Source organism: Varanus komodoensis, unplaced genomic scaffold, assembly GCF_004798865.1.
Source record: "Varanus komodoensis strain SLA01 unplaced genomic scaffold, ASM479886v1 scaffold2, whole genome shotgun sequence".
NCBI lineage: Eukaryota > Metazoa > Chordata > Lepidosauria > Squamata > Varanidae > Varanus > Varanus komodoensis.
Genome location: NW_025335568.1, coordinates 27,117,928 through 27,144,113, shown reverse-complemented (window position 1 = coordinate 27,144,113; position 26,186 = coordinate 27,117,928). Strand labels below are relative to the sequence as shown.

The window sequence follows — 26,186 nt, the reverse complement described above, 5'->3', positions numbered from 1 at the left end:
CAGGCTTCACCTAGCATCACGAGATGCACCTATGGCCTGGAATGATTTGGTATTTAACAGCATAGAATGTTCTTTACCTCTTGATCAGCATCTGCAGAGTGTCAGCCAGGCCTTCCATCAAGGTGATAACTTCAGAATAGGTCAAGTCCCCACAAGGCTTGCCATTGATAGATATCACCTCATCCCCTTCACACAGCCCGGCCTTGGATGCTTTGCTCTTATTACGAATCTAAAACAAATTAAAAAGAAATCTGTTCATACAGTCCATTTGGGGTGGGGGGATGCAAACAGAATAGATAGGACCTCTGAGCTGGTGGTTTTCTCCATAGCGAGCAGGTAGATCCCTCAGTTGCTTTCATTTCTGATGAAGTGGCTGATAAAAACCTCTGTCAGATTCAAATTTATTAATGAAGAAGGAAGGAGATGTTCATGAAGATTGCATTTTAAAGTGAATTTATTCAGTTTAACATATTTGAAAGACTGGGTGAATTCAGTCATCCTTTGAAATTCACAGTTCCCCAAATGTTGCAATAAAGTTCTTTAATTAAATAATATTTAATAATATAGATGGCCAGATCAGTCCAGAATGCAGGCAAAAGGGGAAGGGTTGCCACATTATTAAAAGTTTTCTTCTGTGTAGAAAACCCCCTGCATATAATAATTTAGCACATCAGTGATAACTCTCTCTCTCTCTCTCACTCACTCGCTCTGTGTGTGTGGGTGTGTGCATGTGCGTAGTATGCTCCTGATGTGCACAGAACATTCTGATATGGTGGTCCCTACCTATATTCTGAAGTGTTACTGTTCTTCCATTTCATCATGGTCAATGGTAAGTAGTACATGTTGAAGTGTGAGTTGTCATCATGATAGTCTCCATTGCCAAGCTTCCAAACAGAGTCCAGCAGTTCAGGCATTTGAATTGATCAATATCAATAAACCACTACAAGCAAGTTTCATTTCTACCAGGAGCAGTTGGAAAAAAAACTTTGGGGTCTTAATTGCCCTTAAATAAAGAACTTTGCAGTGTGTTCCTACAAGAATAGTTCATACCCATATATTGTTGCTGAGAAAAGTAATCGCCCACTGTGTAGATTGAAGCCAAGTTCAGATGGAACCAAGAATTGGGGAGGGGGGCATTCCAGCAAAGCCAAAAGTGCCAGTGAGGCAGCCTGTAATCCTGGCTCTGGTACAATATTGATTATGCTGCATTTGCAGACCAGGATTTAGTCCCGTGTCCTTAATAAAAATAGAACAAAAGCATCTTGAGATGACAAGAAAGGCATTCTTCCAAATTTGACAACTCCTGCCCCTCTGGGACTTACTACTCCACATGCTGCCTGAGTCATACTTAGCTGCACTAAAAAGTAATGTTAAAAACCCAACTCTTGACTTCCAAGAATCCAGCTGCTACCACATACACGAAGAAGCTAAGGTCTTTAGTCCAATCTGAGAGAGAGAAGACCCCCCTCCAAGAATTTTCCTTTATAACTGAATCTGAAGTGGCTGTCCAACTGGAGAGAGGGTAACTTTTGTTGTTGCTGTTATTGTTGTTTTTAATAACATCTGAATAGAAGCAGTGTGAATTTAGGAGGTAAGAGTTGATAGATTCTAAGAGTGGAGTAAATATAATACATTGGTAACAGTACTTACAAATCTGAGAACTCCTTTCACTTGGATTATTTAACATTCCTACTATTATGCAAAACTATTATAATTGCAGTTATAAATTGTTAGGTCAGATATATTTTGCAAATTCTCTGATATGTGGACCTTTCGAGCAAACCAGTTCTATGAAAGGACTAAAGATATGTGGGAAAGGGGTTCTCATACTTATTTTCAGGTGTGTGTTTTGTCCTAACACAACCAAGCCATGCATTGAAATACATTTGTGTTCCTTAGATTATCTCAGATTGCAGGGGTAGGAGAAAGAGGCCTGGGATGTATATGACTTGAGTCACATAAAACACTACAGACCATAAATAGAAACGTACATTGTTGGAACTGGCAGCTAATCCTTGCAAGTACAAGCAAGATTAATTGCTGGTGATTTATGAGTTCTAGGACTAATATAAAGATTTTGACATTCTTTTATAGTTCACACAGAACATAAAATAAAACAATAATATGAAATAAGCAGTGGCAGGATATCCAATACCTACATTATATTGGTCAACAGGTCAACAAATAGGAATATCTCTACAAAACGAATGGGCTCAGAAATGTTCAACTTTATACTCACTTGCACACATTCACAGAATTTTGGACATGATGAAAGGGTGTGAAAGGGAAACTGAAATTGTGTATAGGAGGAATGCCATGTGCCTATGAAGCTAAATACATCAACAACTGAATTAATGAAAAGATAAGCAAGGTAGCTCCAATGCCACTTATGAAAGCATTGTGCTACAGGAAGCTAAATACAGAAGAGTCAAGGTAAAATCTATTCTGGAACAGCCTGGAACAGATTCAGCAATCATTCACATATGAATTGTTGTTTTGCCTGGTGGAATGCTAGTCCAGTATCCATTTCAGAGAAAGCCTCAGTCATGTGCTTATTAGCAATCCATGAATCGAATATATCACAACAGAATTCTTATGAAACGTCTTGCAATTTGATGGACAAATGTGCTTTTGGCATTGGAGAATTGCCAGGACAACCACAAACCCATGTGGCAATTCAAAGTTGGGTAAGTGCTCAGCCCATGTCCTGCAATGGTTGTGGTGCCAGAGCTCACAGGGCACTTTCTTCTTATCAGGGACACTGGTAACATCCGCCTGCCCCTTTAGGCTTTCTTGCTTCTTCTGAGTTTAGCTGCATCCTCATAGCAGCCGAGGGACCATGAATTGTCCTGGCAACAGTATGTGAAGAGTATTGATGTGGCTTGTCCTGAAAAGGCAATGCAGACCCATTCTCTAGACCAGGGGTGGGCAACCTTTAACACTCAAAGAGCCATTTGGACCCGTTTCCCACAGAAAAGAAAACACTGGGAGCCGCAAAACCCTTTTGACTTCAAATCAAGGTAACACTGCATATATAGTTTTTTACCTTTATGCGATGTATAAAAAAACTATAGTATGTTGTATTTATGAAATCAATGAACTGCTACAGAGAAAACAATTTTTTATTTCTGCATGCAACAAAAACATTTTCAACTCCAAAAAAAAAAAAAGATGCTGGGTTGAAGGTTACTTTCAAATCAAATAGTCAATGTCTATTTGAGTCCCCCTCATATTTATGAAATAAAAAGCCAAACTTATATTATCCACCTGCAGCAAACCAAAAATTCTGTCTGCTTCTGTGTGCCCTCATCCTTTTATCACGTGGTGAAATATTGAACAAACATCCCTCTCCCAATGTAATAATATTGCTGAAATTTTTATAAGAATCTTCTTAAAACAAGGAAGTAGATCCATATCTTCATTACAATTTAGCTGCATTTCTTGTTCAGTCACTAAAAACTGTTATTTTTCATCTTACATTATAAACTAGTAGGATTTCTTTAATATATTTTGAATAGGAGAACAGCTTCCTGCAGAGTCAAAATCAGTGCTAAAGGGCTGCATGCATTAAACAGCAAACCCCATAAGTTCATCAGCAGTAAAAGCAAATGAATCTACCCATGTACCATTAAATGTTCAGTTTTCTTCAAAAACTTTTCTTCGATTTATCCATGGTTGGGGGCAGGGGAAGCTCAGTAAATTGGTGCTGGGTCTCAGATATAGGTGCGTTTAGTGACCGATTAGCAGATAAACAGTCAAGTGCTGTGAATTGTGACAGGTCCCAAGTGCAGCTTTTAAAATTCAGATGAAGGAGATTACATTGGGACAAAGAGAATCTTTTCAGCAGCTTTTCAGTTTCATCTTTTCAGTTTTGTGTAACATGAGAGCCTGCAGGAAGCTTGTTCCACTCTTTCCCTGCACAATAGCAGAGGAATGTAGCAATTTATTTAACCAGCCTCTTCGCAGATCGGCGGCTGTGCCGGCGCATATTTTGAGCGAAGGAACCGCAGCAGAGGGATTCAAGAGCCACGTGTGGCTCCGGAGCCACTGGTTGCCAACCCCTGCTCTAGACAAAAGCCGTCCTCCTGGTGGAAATGAAAATTGCTAGGACTGGTTTGTTGAAATGGATAGCTACCTGCATTTTAGAGCTGTCTTGGGGTGGGGGTAGCTATGGGCACATCCGTGATGAGCATCGATGCACACCAAAATTTACTACTTGCCATGGGTGAATTGACCTAAAATAAGCATTTTCCCAGAAATCCTGATAATATTTATATGTTGGTTCAGTCATAGCAAATGCAATTTTGTGGTGATTTTGCAGAACTCGAGATCACATCAAGTTTTGCTGTAACTTAGCTTGGCTGCAAATGACAGTTTTGAGCCATTCCCCCTTAATACCGCCGTGTAAGCAGACCCATTACAAGGCCAGCAGTTCCTTTAATGCTGCTCATTTAATATGTCATTTTAAGAGAGTGTAAATGACACAATAGCCTTGAAGGCAAACATCAGAAAGTATCCTTGGCACAGCCGTGGGCCATTCCTCTTAAAATACTGTTTAAAATACTGAGCATTCATTTGGAGCGACATTGAAGCACTCCATAGCCATTTTTCTCCTTACATAATAAACATTTACAAATATGGAGAGGCACACTGTGCACATTGTTTTCTTAAGAAAGACATAAACATCCATGCAGCCTTGGAGGAACTGAGGCCTTAAGTCTTTGGGGTGTTCCTCTGAATTAAGCTACCTTGGTTGTTGCATGGCAGATTTAGGACTTTTCCAGTAGCTTGTTGTGCTAAGATTTGGTAGCATACAGAAGTGTCTTTTTATTCAAATGGACCAGCCACGACCCCTTAGCCTAGCCTACCTCACAGGGTTGTTGTTCTGAGGATACAGCTGAGAGGAAAAGCTTGTAAGCCACTGTGGGTTCCTTGCAAGAGGATCAGATAATGCAATCTATCTTTGCCATTCTGTGGTCTTTGCCATTCCTTGCGGCTTTCATTGCCATTCATTGCTTGTGGCCTTCCAGCTGTTTGGAACGACTGTTCCCACACTCTTACACTATGGGCTATGTTGGTGAAGGCGGATGGGAACGGAAAACCGAAATACCTAGAGAGCCACAAGTTTCCTGCCCTGGGTTAAAATCTACAGATGGAACAACTTCCTCAGAATCACTGTTGGGATGTCTAATGAACTGCACAGTGAAAGTTACTTGATGCTGTGTTTGGTGTTTTGACCCTGAGGTTTTCTACATGATTATTAAAGGAATGCTTGCCCTTGATTTAACATCAGCTCTCCAATAGTATCTATTCTGGCAGTCAGTGGTCACTCGCAATCTTCAAACACCTTATGCTGAATATGTCTAGACAGCAGCTGCCCACTGGAACATTCAAAAGGCTCTTTTTCCTTTCCCCTGGTGCACAGAGTATTATTCCTGATGAAAGATGTGTCCTGTAATGCATGGCTTTCCTTTTAAGACAAGCAAATTGTGTGCCACCTGCTGGTTGGAACTGTGCACTGCAACACAATACCACGAGCCCGCACCTGAATGCTTCACAGCACTGACTTAACCGCCTATGTTTCCTGAACTTATAGTCATTCATTTATTTGTTCACCCCTACCACCATACACTGTGGTGACTTACATAATCAACTGCCGTGGCCTTGACAGCGTATGACAGATCAATCATACAAAGTGTTGACCATAATGACACGAAACAGAGATTTAACAGCAGTGGAACTCATCTTTCTGTGGTAGCCAGAATCACTTCTGAGACCTCCTTTTTGGAGCATGTGATTCCCCTTCATCTGTACTGTTTCCCAGTTCATTTCCAGGCATGATTAGTGCTACTGTTTCCATGCCGTGTTTCTCGGCTTCTCTTGTGCTCCCAGTTGGCCATGGTACATACAGAACGTTGGACAAAACAGTCTTTTGGTCTGGTCCATGGCTCTTCCTGTGTTCTTATGTACAGGGCTGGCTCTTAATCCAAAAAACCCTAAACTTTGGATTAAGTTTGGATTAAGATACCTGCAGGATGGCCTCCTTCTATACAATCCTGCCCCACCTGATGTACTCAGTGTTGGCGACCTGAGTGTGTGTTTCACCTCCCTTGGAGATGTAGTTGGTCGAGGCACTGGTTTCCATGGCAGTACCCAGATTCTGCAGCACTCTCCCTTTAAAAGTTCTGTTGCCCCCTCCTTATTAAGCTTCAGGGAAGTTGTTAAGAGGCTTTTACTGTACCTTGAACTTTTTGTCTCCCCTGTGGCTCAGGCTCTGACTGATCTGCTCTGCTCTGCTCTTGACTTTACTGCATTTATATTGATTTTAGTTATAACATTCAAAATAAAATGAGATCAAAACTTATATCTGTATAAAATCAGTGCAATGGATAAAAATGATCTATGTTCAGTGTTTGATTCTCATCTACATAGTATATTTTTAATGTCACAGTCCTTCACTGCTTTGGAAATTCATTTCAAGTCACAGAAATATTTTTTTTTTAATGATTCCCAAGATCTAAACAAGAAATAAATCCTGCTTTACTGCTTCACATCTGAATCTCCTCTATTATCACCCCCTCAGCCCCCATTATATTTCAGCACTTCAGCAGACATCCTTTTATTGTTACAAAAGGATGTATGAATTTATCTCAGACTATTTAGCAGCAGTGAAAAAGTTTGATACTATCTCCTAGGTAATCTTGTTTGCATCAGATTAAATTTTAATTTTAATTTTAAAAAATCAACAATGATATGTTCTACTATTCGTGGTATCTCATGAATTAATTTATGCCAAATACACAGGCATACCAGCATTCACACCACATATAGTACATATCCTAACCTGCTTTTTGTAACATCTTGCTTGATGAAGAGACCTGGACATCTTGAAAAGGTTGCACATTTCTCATGATCTTTTGGTTAGCCTAATCAAGGTATTATGCTAGCAGATTTTGAACTACCTTCTCTAGTTGCTCTGAACTTCTGAGATATGGGCTGAGTAGCTGAAAATATTTTATAACCTTGCTGGTGCTAAATACCATATAAGGATAACCTAATAGTGAATATCATAGAATCACAGAATAGTAGAGTTGGAAGGGGTCAAGAAGGACATTGGGTTCAACCTCCTGCTGTTGCAGGTTAGCGATTTACACCATCCCAATCAGATGAGAAACATTTTGAACTGAATAACCAACCCAGGTTTGCTTAGGGCCAAATCCTTTGTTTAAATCCTATGCCAGATAGAAGAAGTGGGAGTAGTAGGACCTTTTTCTGACCAAACATAGATAGAATTGCACCCTTAATGAATTAATACATATTAGCCCATTCACAGTTTTGGGACCAGTGCTCCAAGATCTTTTTCTCAAAACCTTGCAGATGTAGGTTGCTTATTAGCCTATTAATTTTACCAAACCACCCCTTATTATGTTTTCAGTTGGTGAACTGCTTAAGTTCTCACCTCTGGTTTTTGTTATTGCTAGTCAATATTTGTTCTCTAGCCATTAAAGAGCTGGATTTATCATTGTTAGGGAGTGGGGTTAATAATAAAAAAATGTTGAAATTATTGTATTCTTCCATTAAGGCTCTTTCCCTTTTGCAAGAAGAAACACACATAGGCTAAACTTTTCTTACATTTTTTTAGGTGCACTCCAACCAGGATGCCTATAAGTCTCCAAACTCAGTGGGGCAAGAGGATTGCAAAGGTGCCTGCCAGCTCTTTGCTCTTTCTGCCCCACAAGCCAGGTAGACGAGCAATTTTAGCAGTCGAGCTGCAGCATTTTAGATGGCGAAGGATGGGGGCTGGAACACCACGAAGGTACATCTTATTCTGGCAGTCTCAGTCTCAGTCTTTTCCCCTTCCCTCCCTTCTCCCTGGAATGCCTTGTGTATCCCTTTACCCAGCACTCTAACGACCTTGGAGAAGCAGCCAATTCAGCCCTTCCATGTGGGCTGGTTGGGGAGGGGGATTCAAATGCAGATCTCCAGTTTTGATGTTACTCTTTACTGCCCTCAGATCTGGGAATCTGAAGAATTCTGTGGTCTCCTAGATGCTGTTTAGGAGGTCATAGCATTGCTCTGCCAATGTATGATTTAATTTGATTTGGAATTAAATCATTTCAAACTATTCACCCACATTTTCTGTGGAAAAACAGGACACATTTCCAAAATGCCTCCATATGCAACCACACTAAATCATTCAACATATAAATATTTTTTCCACATATCCATTTTGTCATCCAGGCTAACTGAAAGATTTGGCATTAAATCATCCGGACAGGAAATGGTAAATCTCTCACTTTGTGCATTGTGGAAGAGTCTGCCCTTGATCATTAATTTCTCATATAAAAGTATCAGTCACTTTTTGCCAACTTTCCGCTTCTCTATGATTCACCAACAGTAGTAACTGAGTAAACAAATAAAAAAATACACTGGTTATATTGCTGAATTATTGCCAGTCAACCCAATTTTGCCTTTCCTCACAAGAGGAAAAAAGTAGGATATAGCCACAATATAATAATATTAATATTAATAATAATAATGTTTCAATTTATTTCATCTAAAGAAATTTCATATATTTTTGTGAGAAAGAGGTATATCCTAGCTATAGGTATATCTATAGCCTAGCTATATCTTTATTATATGAAAATGCATTTACTTCTAAATATTTAATTTGTTTATTATGAAATTATATACAAAATCTGATACAATTCTGCTCTTAACTAATAAGAGGACATTTAAATATACTTATTTATGTCCATTCATATTTTAACCTGGTACCTCCACAATCTAAAATAATGCTGGTAACCTTATATTGCATCAAAGATACCATTGTATGAGTCATTTTTGAACAGAGATATTTTGTGCTGAGATGTTTTCACCTGAATTTCATTTACTTCCATTTCAGATAAATTAGTAAAGCCAACAACAGTGGATACCATGAGCTGTTCTGGTTTTTTTACCCTTATCAAAACAATATAGGATGTCTTATTATGAGAGATAAATGCCAATTGTTTGATAATAAACATTTTAAAATGTGCAATATCAAGAATGGAAATTAGTAATTTTATGAAAGAGAAGACACACAAACCCCATGCAGATTCACACTGACTTCTGGGTAACTGACATAAAGAATGGTTGTCAAGATTACTTGGATGTTATCCAAACAGGAAATGCTGAGTTAAAGATTTATCCCTTCAGCCTAATTGTTGTTTGGGTAAGTTGTTTGAGTAATTCACAGCTGTAAGACTATATTGTTCCAGGTAGAAAGTTAATAGTTTGTTTAAAGTCTATTGAACAACTATAATATGCAAGTATGTAAAAAAACTGATGCACATCTAATATACAAATGTCTAGAAAAAATGTAGACTTAGTTTTATCAGTAAATGTTGAGTATGGAATTTTCTTCTCAAATTTATGATTTAAACTGAATGGGTTTAGCCTAAAATGTTTTGTGTAAGCCTTTAAAATGTTTTTAGTAATGCTTACTAACAAATAAATGATTAAGATTATGTGTCTTTATTTATTTATGGGACAGTAGGTAATATTAGTTAGGAGGTTTAAACAAATAAGGGAATAATTATCTGCTCATTTTAGCATGCAAGAGCTTGGATACTCACTTGAGAAGGTCACCTGGCCCATGCACCTGTCAGCTGAAAATCCTAATTAGAATTGAATAGGGAACTTGTTACTTAGAATCAGTTTTTTCTTTTGTAAATTTTTGCAAATTTTCTGGAAAGATGAACAAGTGGGTCCTAGATCAAATTGATCCAGAACTCTCCCTGGAAGCAAACATGATGAAACGGAAGCTTTTGTACTTTGGGCACTCACTAGAGAAGACAATAATGCTAGGGAAAGTTGAAGGCAGAAGAAGAAGGCCAACTATGAGACGGCATGATTCCATACAGGAAGCCACCGCCTTAAAGTTATAAGAGCTGAGCAGGGCTGTCGCGGACAGACTTGGGAGGCCATCCATTCATAGGGTAGTCATAAGTCAGGGACAACTTGATGGCACATGACATCAGCAACACGGTGCAGCAGTTACGTGAAGAAAACCTTTTAATGGATATAATGCTACATATTAGTGGAAACGTCTATCAGAATGAAAATAAGGCTTAAGTACGGATTTAAAATGACCCTCAAATGGAATACTCAGAGTCAGACCATCCACCTGAAGGCCAGGACACATCTGGGAGGGGATCTGTGCATTGGGCTAGCAGTGCTACCCAGGTGTGTTACTTTTCAGGTTTCATTGGCTGCTGCCAGCATGGCTAATGTGCAGGCCTGCTGTGAGCTGTGGTCCACAACATCTGCAAGGTTGGAAAAGGCTGCTCGAGGCAATGGGTGCACTATGGTGCCTCTCACCACAGCCGATTAAAAAAGTGCCTGTGACTTGACAGCTCTGAATGTTCTGCAGTCCTGTGATGCTTTATGTGTTTGCTTCATTGGCATGGGGAATGTTTCCGGAAGCCTGGGTCTAAGCATACATATGTTCACCGCTGGAATTTGTTTTCCAGCATCAGAACTGGACTTGAAACGGTTTTTCACAAGAATCCTGGTTAATCTCCAAGCTGTCTTCATTTAGATAAATCCTAAACCTTCATTTAGATAAATCCTAAACCAGGATTTATCATCACCATCATCACCATCACCATCATCATCATCTACACTTCTATACCACCCGTAGCTGAAGCTCTGGACAGTTCTGTTTTTATATGTTGCTTTTGATTTGATTTAGGCATAAATATTTATGTACATGATGCCCTTTTTCCTCCAAGGAACCCAAAGTAGCTTACCTAATCTCCTCCTCTGTATTTTATCTTCACGCCAACCCTATGAGGTGGCTTAGGCTGAGCATTCATAACTGGCTCAAAGTCACTGTGAGTTTCATGACTGAGCCCAAATCTGCCTTGGTCGCCCTGTACGATGACCTGTGCAGGGAGAAGGACAGGGGGAGTGCATCCCTGTTGGTTCTTCTGGACCTCTCGGCGGCTTTCGATACCATCGACCATGGTATCCTTCTGGATAGGCTAGCGGGATTGGGGGTTGGAGGCACTGCTTTGCAGTGGTTCTGCTCCTATCTCAACGGTCGATTCCAGAAGGTAGTGCTGGGGGACTATGTCTCTGCGCCATGGCAGCTATGCCATGGAGTACCACAGGGCTCCATTCTATCCCCTCTGCTATTTAACATCTATATGAAACCGCTGGGAGAGGTCATCAGGAGGTGTGGGCTGCGGAATCATCAATATGCTGATGATACCCAGCTCTACCTCTCATTTTCCACTAATCCAGGTGAGGCAGTGGCTGTGCTGAACCGGTGCTTGGCCGAGGTAATAGAATGGATGAGGGCCAATAAACTGAAACTCAATCCAGACAAGACAGAGGTCCTGTTGGTTGGCGGATCGGGCTTCGGAGAGGGTGGATTTGACCTGGTCCTGAATGGTGCAACACTCCCTCTTAGGGACAAGGTCTGCAGCTTAGGAGTACTCCTCGACCCGGAGCTTTCTTTGGAAGCTCAGGTGACAGCGGTGGCGAGGAGCGCCTTCCTTCAGCTTCGGCTGATTAATCAGCTGCGCCCCTACCTGGAGTACAACTGCCTGGCGACGGTGACACACGCGCTGGTGACTTCCCGCCTAGACTTCTGTAATGCGCTTTACGTGGGGCTTCCCCTGAAGACGGTGCGAACACTTCAATTGGTGCAAAATAGAGCTGCCAGGTTGCTGACGGGGACGGGGTGTTATGCTCACATGACTCCAGTCCTCCGTCAGCTTCACTGGCTTCCCATTGAAGCCCGGGCCCAATTCAAGGTGTTGATTATGACCTACAAAGCCCTAAACGGCTTGGGTCCTGGCTACCTGAACGAGCGCTTACGTCCGTATATGCCCGACTGCCCCTTGAGATCTGCGGGAGAGTCCCTTCTCCGGGAACCCTCCATGAAAGAAATTAGGAGAGTAAGTACTCGGAGGAGGGCTTTCTCTGCGGTGGCACCCAATCTATGGAATTCACTCCCCAAAGAGGTCAGCCTGGCACCGTCGTTACTGGTTTTTCGGCACCAGGTAAAGACCTTTTTATTTAAACATCATTTTAATTGTTAAAATATATGCTCTGGCCAGGACAACTTCTTCTTCCTTCTCTTTTCTCCTCCTATATTCTTTATTTACTTATTTTATACTGTTAATTTTAATTTTATATTATTGTATCTCAGAGTATTTTTTTGTATTTAGTGGTAATTTATTATGTTCTATTGTATTTCAATGTATCTTATTGTGTTGTAAGCCGCCCCGAGGCTTCGGCAAGGGGCGGCATAGAAATGTAATAATAATAATAATAATAATAATAATAATAATAATAATAATAATAATACCTCATGGACTCTTGTTGCTATTGGTGAACAAGTGGGAGTTGGAAACTCTTGCTAGTCTACTGTGAAACCAGTAAAGGAACTACCGGTGCAGCTGATCTCACTTCTGCCCACCCATAGTCTACAAAGTGTGTGTGCGCGCGCATGTCAATCCTATCCAGAATAAACTTGTCTCCTGTCATTCTATATATTGCACAGGAGACTTATCTCTCTTCCCTCCCCAGTCCTAAGCATGAAATCAGTGGACCTTATTTAGATACACAGGCTTCAAATATAGGGTAGAAGGAACACCACCTTTTGTGGCATAGGTTTCAGTTGCGTTGCATGTGCAAAAAATGAAAAGTTTTAAGAAACCAGCCTCTCTGCTCTGCACATCCAAGGCTACTCTTGCTGACAGTAGCCAAATATGCAGTTGAAAGGAAAAGCGTGTTTGAATTTCAAAAGAGTACTTAATGGCCTAGCACTATCATCATCCCAATGATTGCCTTTTCCTCCCTCCTCTACCCCCACCCCCAAGTGGGCATAAAGCCAACTGAGCAACTGAAGGAGGATGAAGTCATGATCTCCAAAATGTTAATCTGGTAAGCTAACGACACAGCACATTTTCAAACAGTGAGCTCCGGACATCACACTAGAGCTTCGTGTTCCATCAGAGGATATTGTGCAAGTCTCTGTTTCCATTAGCACCATGTTTACCCTCATGTTATCCAGTCTCAAATATATATAATATATTAGAAGCATTAGCAGGCCAACTGAGATAACAGAACTTACTGTTAGATCACTTACCCTGCTAAAGCTTCTTTCAGCAAGGGGAGTGTGACTGGGACACGAACAGAGAAAAGAGATGAAATATTGCTCTGTATGGTACCTCTGCCAACCTTCCTCTGCATCGTCCTTCACATCCTGGTGGTCCAGATGTGTAGGATCTTAGCTCTCAGCATTTCCGACACTGGCCGTGCTTTACGTGCACCAAACTGCCTTGTTATTTGTTTTCTATTTGTCAAAGTCCCTTGTTTTCTCCACTCACACAAAGTACTAGCCTTGCTCCATTTTTCCCCTTTCTTTGCACACAGATACTGTGAAAAGTACCCAGAGATCCCCACCCACTTGCCGGAATGTGCCTGGGCTGCTGTGCTAAAGAGCTCCTTGATTCCTTCTTCGGTAAGGTCGCATCTTAGTGTGTTCAGTCAAGGACTTGCTGTTCTGTGGCTCCCACGCAAAAGTGGTGCCCATTCCCACCTAACTGGCTTTCCTCTCCCACTATAAATTGTCAGTTCAGATGTTGCTGATAGGGGATAATGCCTATTATACATCACGCTTGATCATAATCTCAGCAGAAATATTCCCTGTGGCAGCCACAGTTAATTGCTCCTTCCATTGCCTGGATCTGTTCCTTCCAAATGGTCTAGTTTATGACTTTCCTGTACTTGATGACATAAGCAAGCAGGGAGGTATGTGTGCCTTTGCCCAGCAGATGTAGTAGAAGCAGCCCGAAAAGAAACAAGTCCATTTTACAGCTTCTTTTTCGTCCAGCCTGCGGTGATTGCTGTCGGTGATGTCACAGGGTGACTCAAGGGGGTATTTTTGCTACTTGCCTCATTGCCTGGGCAGCCTCCCCCTGAACAGCAGTAGCCACATAACACAAAGCAGCACTCACATTACAGGGTAGGGCAGTTCCTTGCTGCTGCTTTTAAAGGCGGGGGGGGGGGGGGGGGGGGGTTGGGTTGCTCTGGGGGGGGGGAAGGGGGGGGTTTTTGGGTTTTTGGGGGGGGCCCCCCCCCCCCCCCCCCCCCCCCCCCCCCCCGCTTTGAGCACTGACTTTTAAATCCCTTTAATGGAGTTACTAAGCTGCCTGGGACTACTCTGAGGGAAGACAGCTATGGCCATGTTGTCAAAAGAACAGGAGAAGATCCACAGAGTTTAAAAAGAAGATTCTGAATTTCAGACCCCGTTCATATTCTTTCCAAAACCATACCAGTTCATGGAACATGCTAAACAGGGACCATTCAGAATATCCACCTAACAAATGCTGGATCAGTCCATTAAGGATCCAGTTTCCTGCTTTCAGGACCTGATTAAAGTTGACACAAAGCCAGGGACAGTCATAATTTAGGCGGGCCTCTAGAATACTCAGCATTATTCCCCTTTTCATGAAGAGATGCATGGCTGTCTCTCACAACAACCCTCTGTTATAGACTCCATCTTATCATGTGCATCCACTACCATGTGCAGAAGTCAGCTTTTTTAAAAGCCACATTGAAAAGTGATACAATCATTTGCCCAGAGACTTGCATATGGAGAAGGGAGTAGCACCCTGTCAAGAGCAGCCTCACCCCTGCTTAGGAGTAGACGCAAGCTTGAAGAGACTTTGCTTACTGTCGTTTATATTAACAGTTTATTCATTGTTCGAGCATTTGTTCACTTTCCTGATACAATCCAAACATCATTGTATTGCCACTCATTTAGATTTTCCTTCCCTTCTTCATAATGTCTTGCACTTGAAAGAGAAAGTCTTTTATCTACATAAGTAAATTATTTAAGAAAAATGGAGTAGCTACATAGAGTTAAACAAAGAAAGAATAAAAAAGGATAAATATATGCATTGGCTTTTCAATGGATCATATTAATCTGCATATAATTCAAATAAAAATTCCCTATTAATTGAAATTTTTACATTTACTTTTAGTAGTTTGGTGTTCATGGACAGTTCAGCTCAAGAGATCTACTTATGTATATTGGAGGTATATATGCTTATTATTCATGTGGATTTACTGAACAATGCAACATGCTCCTCTGACAAATCCCCTTTGACCAGGATACAGCCCATGAAGGGTGAGCAAGGCTTCGAGGTCCATGGCTGTTCCTGGTTTGGATTTCAAGCCCAACCTGGGTCGCTACTGGGCAAATCCAAAGCATAAGCACTGCAGTAGCCTGCAGACCATCACAGCTCTGCTTGAGCCTTGCTCCCGTGTCCCAGCCCCTGCTTTAAAAGGAAGCAGACTGGCTGCTGGCACATTGCTCTGTAGCTCCTCTTAGAGTTACTTGGCTGCCAAACAAATTACCCAGCGCTTGCCTTTGTCTTGCTCTGCCTTGTCGCCGTTTTGCTCTGCCTTGTCTGCTTAGCCACTGTTCCTGATCTGTGCCCATTTTGCCCTGAACTTTTCCCTTCTGTGCCTCCCACATCCTGGCTTGGGCTTGGGCTTGGACTGGCCACAGGTTGAGGACCAGCCTGGAGCATTTTCTCAGAGCTAGTACAGTCCCAGAAGTTGGATGCTTCTCCTCTGTGCTGCAGAAGAGACAGGGCTGTAGCTATTAAAGCGACCTGATCCAACTACAGGGAGTTTTTTTCTGAGTCAGCACTGAATCACATCAGTAGGAAAGTTTGCTGATGATGCAATCCCACCTCACCATATCCCGTTCAGTGGTATGCAGCCTGATCTTAAACTTAAATTCAGGTATACATTTTGCACTCATATCCATTACATTAGTTTCCCTACTAACTTCTGGGGAATGTGGATTATATCCAAATTTGGAAGTCTTAAGCCCCCAAAGGTGTGATTCAAACAGCACCAAATTAAGGGCATGCTGTCTTTGCTTATGCCTAGCAAAAAATGTTGGCTTGCTGTGACTTATTTTCATAGGGTTTGATGGACCAGTTCATGTATTTTACATGGTCACCAGACAATGAAAGGAATCCTGGATATATTTTCTAAAATGTCAGCTTGAAATATGACAGTTTCCATATTACTTGGCACCCTGAAGTCAAAGAGAATGCTATTTTTAGAGGTCTGTCCCATTCAACCAGCTATATAAGGCCATGCTGGGAAGATGGATGCTTTTGTATAATACATCAAAATGGCAGTTATTTAAAAAGCAAGGAAGACCTGATTCTGTTCTCAGGGATGGGAATGCAGATAAGGGGAAATATTGCTGATACCCGTTTGAAATCAGTACTACCGAAATACATGTTTTTGTCAGTATTTTAAATTTACACAATACAGGTGTATATTTTTTGCTTGAAAATGCACACATCCCAACTTTTCCTCTGCTACTGAATCATGCCTTCTCTCATACTACTGGAAAGGTGGTCCAGCTGGGAGAATAAGGTGTGACCCTCTCAGGAATCTTTCAGTTCAATCTGGAACCCAGTTCAAGATTCTGCATCCTTGGTCAAATCCAGGAGCCCCCATTGTGATGTCTACAGGAGCTGTGGCACCCCTTAGCACATCCAGTGGTGACCACAAAATGGTCTAACCTATATACATGGATTTCTATAAAATGCAAACAACTTCTAGAGATTATATCTAGACTTCAACAAAAGTTCACCAAATAATCAGATAGGTAACCATCTGAAGGTGAAGTCTGTATGTCACCTGATCTATACCAGATGCATTCTGAAGACTCTGGTATTGGACGGCATATAAAAACTTTAAATAAATAAATAAATAAGTCTTCAGTACATTGTTTTATAGATGAGTGCTTCTCCATCCAGTTTTGTAATATCAGTCTTTTAGCTGTCAAAGAGACACAGAGAAACCATTTCTCCTTGTGTGCATTAATTTCCATGAAGCAGGTAAATAATTTAAAAGATCATGTAAATCAGTGAATGTTACAGATGATTCTGGTATGAAAATGAGCTGTGCGATACCTTTCTGCCTAGAGGAGGCAACTATTGGACATTGCCAAAGCACATGTCTAGAAGAAGCACTAGCTTACTGTATTGCACCACGATCCTTTATGAAAGAGACTGTGGTGTCCCATAGACATGAAACAAAACTTCATGTGCAATATAAGAACCACAGAGAAGATAGGGAGATGCCAAAGTGGTGAGCTGCTAGATATGTATTTTCTGTGGTGCTCTCATCACTTTCTTAAATTCCTAAGTGCATCCAAGTCTATGGTCTTCCTGGCCACCCTTGAGAGCCCTACTGGGCCCCCAAGCCTGAGATACTGATTTCATATGGATAGCAGTAACATTTCCCCATAACTGAGAATAGAATCACTTCTTTCCTCCTTTTGGAGAACAGCCATTTTGATGTATTATACAAAAGGGTTGTTTAAGTGATCATTGAAGAAAGATCTCAAAATACATTCCGATGTATATACAACAGAGAGGATGCAGACTTGGCCTTACTTAGGCTAAATTAGTCAGGCATAATTTAAGTACCATTGTTTTCAATGATCTACTGTAAGTAAAAATAAGTCTGAATCATGCCCAATACATTGCCTTTTCTAAGGCATGCTGGATGCTCCTGCAGTGGTTCTGTTGTTGAGGATGAAGAGAATTCCCTGCATCTCTTCAGTGCTCTTTGGTCTGAGTCCTGAATTCCAACTGAATTGGGAGAATTTTTCAAATTAAATTCTGGAACTAGAGCATGCATGGTTTGCCATAGCTACTTGTTGATTTGCAGCATGTGCGCTGATACAAGAGACTTCAAAAAGGAATCCTGACTATGACCATCTCCTTGTGTAGTATTTACTGACGAACGAAAAACATCCTTCACATTGGTGAAACACTGCAGGAAAAAGGATTATTGATGCAACAAGCCACACATTCACACTGGCCTTGCTTTTTGTAGTATTTTATCAAGGTGCCCAAGTCTATTCACACACTGGTAAAACATTGCACTAAGAGAATCTTGATGCTGCCGTGCATACCATCATGCCAAAATGATGGTTTGTGAATTTGCCCTGGTAATAGAGGGAGTCTGTGTGGAAGACATGAAGGGAAAGAAAGCTGCAGCACACTCTACACTCTTGCGATCTCTTCAAAATTCATAACAACAACAACAAGCACAAAGGACAATGGAGAATTCCTAACACATTTATACCAGAAAAAGGGCCACGTAATCCGGGAAGTAGTCCAAGTTACCGGTGTGATGTAGTAGTCTGAGTGTTGGACAGGGGCTCAGGAGATCCAGATTCTAATCCCCACTCAGTCATGAAACTCACAGGATGACTTAGGCCCAGTCACAAACTCGCAGTCTTACCTACCTCACAGGGTTGTTGTTGGGAGAATAAAGTGGAAAGGGGGGTAATCTTGTAAACTTGTATGTGGTTTTATTTATTGTTGTAAGCCACCCCGAGGCTTCGGCGAATGGGGCGGCATAAAAATGTTTTAATAAATAAATAAATAAAAAATAAAATAAACTGTCCTGGGTTTCTTGCAAGAGGAAGAAAAGCAGTTATAAATGTAAGAAGAAGAATGCAGATACAGTTAATTTCGGAAACATCCTGAGTTATTGTATCCTTTTTTCTTTCGGCTCCAGGTAAAACCGTTTTTATTTCCCATTATTTTAATTGTCAATTGTCTTAATTTGTGGTTTTATATTTATTACAGGATGCTGTGCTACTTTTATCTCTTTATCCTATTTTACTGGAGTTCTTGTAAACCGTCCCGAGTCATCAGTGATGGGACGGTATGCAAAAGTTTTAAATAAACAATAAATAAATAAATATCCATTTAGTGTGCCATAATTTGTTAAGGGAGAAGAATGAGTTGGCCCCTATGTGGGCACTTCAGAACAGCAAAAAGAACTAGCAGCAGCTGCTGCAAAACACAATGTTCGCATAGCAGTCTTTCAGAAGGCCAGCCTGCCCTTCAACTGTCAGGGTTAGATGAGATATCAGGGCTAAATTAAGGACACCGGCTCCATGCCTTCCCAATAGTTAACTCAGAGGCTGCTCCAAGGTTGCTGAGGGTAGGAAAAGAAATAATTGTAGTGAGCGGCATTACTGGGCTAGGCCTTATTGCTAGACCCAAAGAACCAAAATTCACAATGATCTGGCTTCAGAGTCATGAGACTGAATGTATGTGATTAGTGTTGGTCTGGATTAAATATTCTGCCTACTTTTTGCCTTTTATCCTCACGGACAGAGAAGTCTCATCGTGAAGATGTATAACTTAAGCACAACACTAAATGCAGGTAATATTTTGCAAGGCATTTGCAGCCTGTCATAACTATCTTTATTCTGCATAAAGTAGCTTCAAAAGTGAAGCATTTTCCGACTGTGGGTGTATTTGCACTTCACACAGACTCACCCTGACAATAAGCCACAGTGGACTCGCTGCTCGAACAGCCTGCAATGTACCCAACAGACAACTGGGATTGCTGTGGGTTCTCTGCACCGTTCTTCCCCTTCTCTCCCAAAATTCAGGCTCCCTCTTAAAATGGGATCCTGGAAGGGACATTCATGACATATGCAATTACTGCCAATATGCAGGGACAGCAATGGCTGACTGGGATTCTCGGGAATTTTTACTACCCAGGACCCTGCCAAGTATCTGGGGCAGGGGGAGAAGGCAGCACTGAAGTGGGCGGAGAAACTTGGCCTGCTAACAGTGGAGCTTAGAGAGAAATCATGGAACTCGCTCATCCCAGATATGAAGTCAAGTCCATTCATCTTCGCGTGGGATCATCGTGACCTGACTTGTGACGAGTCAGGCCGCACGTGAGTATGTCAGATATGCTTCAGCCTGACAGCTCGTTTCTTTTCCTGGGGAAAAGTATCTAGAGAGGGGAAAATATGTGCTGTTGATTTTTTAAATCATGTGTTTTGAAGATTAAGCATCTGCTGTCACATGTTTTTGTGTGCATAGGGAATGGGTTGCATGTTGGAATTGGGATAGAGCCTGCAATGGTTGACATTTCAATACCTTAAGACTTGAGAAAAAAAACAGGAACATAGCAAGACAAGGCAATACTGGAACTGACAAGTGATAAAGCACAATGCATGGAATTGTAGTTTTCAGGCTTCAAAAAATAAAATGAGACAATGCTGCCATCTGGTGGCAAAATTACTCAATCGGGACTTGCCTGATATACCTGTCAAGACAATGTTAATATATATTTGGAGGGTGGGAAAAACACTAGATCAGGTACCATTTATGCAATTTGTGGTTTTTATTCGTATTGTTTATTTATTTTTTAAAAGTAAGTGACAAGTTGAGTGTCTTACTCCTTGTTGGGATTCTACCACTTGGGGTGGATGAAATTCAACCCTTTGCTCAGCCTCCACCCTAGTCTCTCTTTGGATCAACACACACACGCACTCACACCACCCAGTAAATGATCCCCACCCCACCTCACACACAGAGACATGCCTGCTGTTTGTTTTGAAATTATTCGCATTCCCATCTATTTGCATGAAACCACAACTGCAGCTGCATCACTGGCAGCACATCGAGTTTCACCCTGTGTTGATCTGAGCGTTAATATCAGAGCAAGCAATCCTCTGCACTCCCACCCACACACCTGCCTTGTTTTCCACATACAATATGTGCAGGATGTGCAAATCAGCAAAACTCAAGCTCAGAGAACTTCTTCACATTCCATCTTAAAGTTTATTCTGTCCCAGTCTGTATCAGATTGCAACCTTTTTCTTTCCACTTGAAAATCCAAGAGCACTCCTGAGCATGTTTTCCCACATTTAAACCTCAATTGTGCACATTTCTGAAATGTGTGCATTCTTCTGCTAGTATGATTGGGTTTATTTTTAAGAGGTTTTTTGTGCACATTTTTCAAATATATGCATGTTTTCAAACTCCTTTTTTCCTGTCACATTGCAAGCTTGGAAATAGATGGACTTAACTGTAGATTACACCCAAGTCCATGTCCAGTCCAGACGTTATGAAAAGGGTAAAATTGTGATCAAAGTCAAACCGAAACAAATTTCTCATACTTCCCTAGGACTACATGAGGAGGTAGATTTCCAAATGTTTCGGTCTTCAGCATACAGAAGCCCCTGCCAACATGGCCAATGGTCAAGAATGCACGAACTGAAGTCCATAACATCTGGAGATTTACTTTCTGGCCACTCTGGCCTATTCCATCAGTCCACTGCCCACTGATTTCTTCAGGCTCCCACTTCGTAATCTATTGTGTACTTTGTTCCATTTCCTGTGGTCAGTCTGTCTCTTGGCTATAGAACTTAGAAGTCCTATCTTATTCCCCACACATAGTATACAGCTCTGCCCTCACCTGACCTTAAGCACTAAGAGATTCCTTCAAAACCTTTTCTGGTTTCCCATCTCTCTGCAAACATTCTGATGGCAGGGCATTTGGCATGCCCATGGGCAGAACGGTTTGCTCTAGCTTAAAGTCTGCCACAAACACGATATGATATCTCAAGTCTGCCTTAAAAGCAAAGTACCATTTCTTAGAAGTCATCTGGTTTTAACAAGAATTTTACCAGGCTCTTGATGATTGAGAAGACAGAGGTTAAATCAGCAGAACAAAATTTATTGTGAGTTATTGAAAGCAGCTGTAGATGTATTTACTCAAGAAAACTGACTTTAATTAAGGATCAGGCTTGAGAACAATTTATAAACAGGCAGACCATTATTTTGAGTTGTGGTGATCCATTTGATGCTGTACCTGCACACAAGATGCTCTAGTGGACTAACCTTTGTGGCCTGGACCTTGTAGCTGGACTACAGCCAGCCACCCCCATTTTGAAGGGGGTTGCTTTGAGGAACAGCACACACACCATGCATGCCTGTTTGATTAGCCTGATTCTGTCAACAGCACCTCCACACTCGCATTTGCCTTATCTAGAAATCTGCAGGATCAGTATGGAAACTCTTCTCACATGGTCCCACATGGTAGGGCCACTGGATAGAGCAACCACCACCAGAAACACTTATGCAGCAATGGGACTCTGAAAGCCCCACCTCCTCACAGCCAGTGTGGAAAGAACTGCACTGGCTGCCCCCCCCCCCCCAAATTCAACAATTTACCCTGGAGAGCAGGCTGGGGGACGCTGGGGCTGATGTACTATCAGATAGTGCCCCAGCCTCCTCCTCCTCTCCTCCATCTGTACTGCTTCATCCACAGGACTGAAAAATGGCTGTCTAGGTGAAATGCAGCATGTGGGGTGTGACAGCAAAGATCATCTCTAGCACATCTTGCTGCGTGCAACGGATACGCATACGTCTTTGAATTTATTGTCTTACATTCTTTGAGTGCAGGGGGTATTGAATGGCATGCAATGGGTTCCTGTATGTGAAAGAGTGTCACTGGAAATCTTGGATTTAAACAACTTTAATATAATTTTGTTTATGGCTCACCTGCCCTCTTTGTCTTGTCTCTCTAATGCAGAAGCAAATTTCTGTACAAGTAGTAGAAGTAAGCTCTAGGACAAGGCCAGACCAGCTCTACCAAGATCAGCCTTACCCAGACTGGTCCTCCCAGATGTGTTGGGTTTCAACAGGGGCAGCACCTGCCACTCAGAAATGCTCAACATTGGTATGACATGAGGCCATCAACTCATGCAAGATTCACTTAGACCAGTGGTGGTGAACGTACAGCACATGTGCCACAGCAGGCATGCGGCGCCCTCCCTGTTGGCACGCGAGGCAAGTCGCCCCAGCAGCCGAGCATCGGATAACAGCGCACATAGGGGCCACGCGCATGCTCGGAAAGGAGTCGCGGCGCCATTAGCCATGACTCATCCAAGCTTTCGCATGACCAGTCAGTCCACTGCCAAGGAGAGAGAGAGAGGGGGGGGGGGGGAGAGAGAGAGAGAGAGAGAGAGAGAGAGAGAGAGAGATTGATTCTTGGACTGGCTGTGAGGTGTTTTTTCTAACTAAAACCTCAGTTTTCAGGTTTTACTGCAGTGTTGGCACTTTGCGATAAATAAGTGGTTTTTGTGTCGCAGTTTGGGCACTTGGTCTCTAAAAAGTTCGCCATCACTGACTTAGACCATGGCTGGTACTAAACACCTGCTGAATGTATTAGTAGTAGCAGACCTACACTAATGAATTTGAGAAAATGAAAGCAATGGAGCAGATGTCTCTCTTCTATCTTATCCTAAAAGTCCCTCCATTAATCAGCAATTTCTGTGGCTTTCTGATTCTTTCCAGAATTCTTGGTGAAACCACCATAGTTCTGATCTTGATATGTGTATGGATTTACTATTTACTGGTTCAGATCCTGCATAGTTCCTTTTGCGCTGGTCATTGGAACATAGGAAGTTCTGTAAGACCATTGATCTAGCTAGCTAAATATTTTCAGCACTGACTGGCAGCCATCTATCCAGGAATTCAAGCATGATTTTTTCTGCCCTACATGGGGATGCCAGGGACTGAACCTGATGTTTTGTGAGTACAAGTCATGTACTCACATCCTTTCCTACTGCAAACTTATACCAGCTTATAGATCCCTTATATTGCAGTGGCCTATTCCCATTTATTTGTGTGGGTAACCTCCAGTGGAGATGGAGCGAGCCTCATCACATGTTTAGTTTTTCAGCCAGTATGAGCATTCCTGGCCTGGAGGGAGTATCGTTCAGGAAGGTTCATTGTCCATACCCATTCAGCTTTTGGCCTCCTGCCTACCAGTGTTTCTAATTAATACTCGTATTCATGGTGATGTGAACATCTCTTTTCTCAGAACTGGACCAAAGCCACTGACATAGGTCACTGGAGAGCTCCCAAGGATTTTGCTTTTAAATCATATTCCTTGGCAAAACTCTACAAGCCCTTTAATCCACTTTCTCTGAAAGAAATTTAATGTGACCTGCTATCCCTGCATTATAAAAGTATGAGGGTTACTTTTACGTATCAGAAGATGGACTCCAATATCGTCTAGGAATATCTCAGGCAGATTTATATCAGGCAAAATATCTCTGGAAACAACTGAGAACTGAAAAGAAGGGCATTAGAGAGTGACTTTTTTCCCAGAAGAAATGCTTGTTTCTTTCTCTCTTTCTGTAGGAGTCTTCAGGCTTCATTAGACCAAAGCAGCTGCCCGGGTGAAACTCACAAATAGGTCCTGAGAGCAGCAGCACCATCCTTCCTGAATTCCCCAGCAGGCTGATACTGGAAGTAGTTCATAGCCATCATGACCAGTAGTCCTTGACAGACTTCTTTCCCGCCACCCACCCCTGTGAATTTGACTATTTTTTCTTATCTTGTGGTGACTAATTCCAAAGTTTGACTATACACCTTGTGAAGAAGTATTTTTACCTGTCCTGAATGAAAATGAAAAAAAGAGAGAAAAAATGTTTGCCTAGCCACAGACAACCACTCCATTTTCCACATGAGGGGCATATCAGGGAAATGCTCGTTAGCCCCAACTTCCATATTCAGCAGAATGAATTGGTGCCCTCTTTTTTTTTTTTTTTGGTAATTCATAACTGGCCCTGGCCTGTGAGCAGACAGGCCTCTCTGTGTGGGTGGGAGTCTGTTGCTAGTATGGGCAACTCTCCACATAAAACAGCTACCTTCATCATTCATTGTGGCACAGCCAAAATAAAGCCAAAAGGAAATGTAATTTGCATAAGATTTGTGTGCCCTCTTTTACTGCCATAAATTGAGAGATCGTGATTATAGTTTAAATGGAAATAAAGTGCATCTCACCATTATGTGAGAGACTGAGTTGTGCACCTCGCTCAATCTGCTGTCCAGGTGCCGTTGGTGGCAAACTTCCAGACCCAGGTCTTCCTTCTGAGAGCCCTTTCTCTTTAAACCAAACTTGGACTGGACAGCCCTTCAGTCAGAGGACACTTTCAAATAAAGGACTGTATAAAATAAATAAAGGGCATAAGGGAGAAGGCCTAGGGGAGAAGGAGAGGTGTGGAGGAAAGGCAGCAGTAAGGCTTGTCTGTTGTCCTATGGGGTAAAATAGCAGGAGGGAGAGTGGGCCGAAAGGCTGTTTGGCCCATGCAGCTCTTCTTCCTCATTGGCTTGGTAGTGTGTGAGGTAAGGGTCTTTTAGTATAGGCTGGTATCCTGCATTCTCACCTGGGACCTCCTGAATGCAAATTGTAAACTGTTCCGCCAGACACCGTACTCCGGGCATCCCTGGAACTGAGGCCAGGGAAGACAAAAGCCCCATGATGGATACTGTTGCTAATTTGTTGTGGAAAGGCTCTGTGATGTTTGCAGTGGGATTCCAAATCACATTTACCCTGGACATGCCTTTTTTGAGAGCAGGCATGCAAACCTTGAGTGGGGTCATATTTTCCCCTTCTCCATAGTGGGGCCTGATCTCCTATATCCTGTTTCTCAACCCTGTGCATTATGCAGTGAACCATGGGAGGCTGCTGCCACCCATGAATCTGTGGCTGCCCTTGCAGGAGTCCCCCATCTCCCCATCCACGCTATTTGATGTTTGATGAAAGAATATTCATCCGCTTTCCTCTCTCCTTCCTGGGCGGAGAGTTGTGGTTTGCTCTCTGTAGACATCTGCCCAGTGCACTATGTGGATGATGCATGTTTCTGCTCTCATTGCTCCCCTTGGGATGTTATGGTCATGAAGACTATGAAGGATTTACCGGGAAGAAGTCCTGAAGAAGAATTGCTGGATGTGCCCTGGAAGTCATTGCTGGCTGTGCCACAGAGGACAAGGAAATGGGGGCCCTCTGGTGGTTTTGTCCATGCGTATGAACACCTGCCACACACAAAGCTCCCCGCTTGGCCGTCCGCTGTGGCAAAGCCAACAGAGATGCAAGGCTGCATGCAGGATGCAGATCCCAGGCATCATGTGTTCCTGTGTGGGCAGCATGTGGGCAGTGTGGGCAGCACAGTCCCCAGTGGATTCACTCTGGCAAAAGCCAGGGTTGATTTTGAGTGGGTTCTTTCCTCTCCATTCAACGGACCAGGGATGGGATCCAGCGGCTGTTTTGCTAGTGCACTGGTGCCATGCCTCTCCCACCTGATGCAACCCCGATATTGGACTGCTGTGTAATAAGCATTAAGCGACACTCCTCTGCACATTTACTTGTCAAACACACGATCAGCTCTGCATACAATCAGGCTGTCATAGGGAAAACCCTGGTATTTTCTTTTTTCTTCTATATTTTGAGTTAAGCATGTGATGGAGATA

General features: G+C 42.2%; 1 protein-coding gene and 2 long non-coding RNA genes across 3 annotated transcripts in view; 2 read left to right on the top strand and 1 right to left on the bottom strand.

Moving 5' to 3' along the window:
• Positions 1 to 26,186, bottom strand: part of SYNPO2 (synaptopodin 2) — a 117,580-nt gene that overhangs the window by 45,674 nt on the left and 45,720 nt on the right. The window contains exon 2 of the mRNA XM_044428627.1: positions 78 to 229. Coding sequence (XP_044284562.1) covers positions 78 to 229 — 152 coding nt within the window. The remainder of the gene's footprint in view (positions 1 to 77; positions 230 to 26,186) is intronic.
• LOC123022709 lies at positions 225 to 10,873 on the top strand. The gene is made up of 2 exons (XR_006414551.1): positions 225 to 1,522; positions 7,643 to 10,873. It is a non-coding gene; the product is annotated as an uncharacterized LOC123022709 (long non-coding RNA).
• Positions 14,164 to 25,457, top strand: LOC123022710. Its single transcript, XR_006414552.1, has 2 exons — positions 14,164 to 22,605; positions 24,075 to 25,457. It is a non-coding gene; the product is annotated as an uncharacterized LOC123022710 (long non-coding RNA).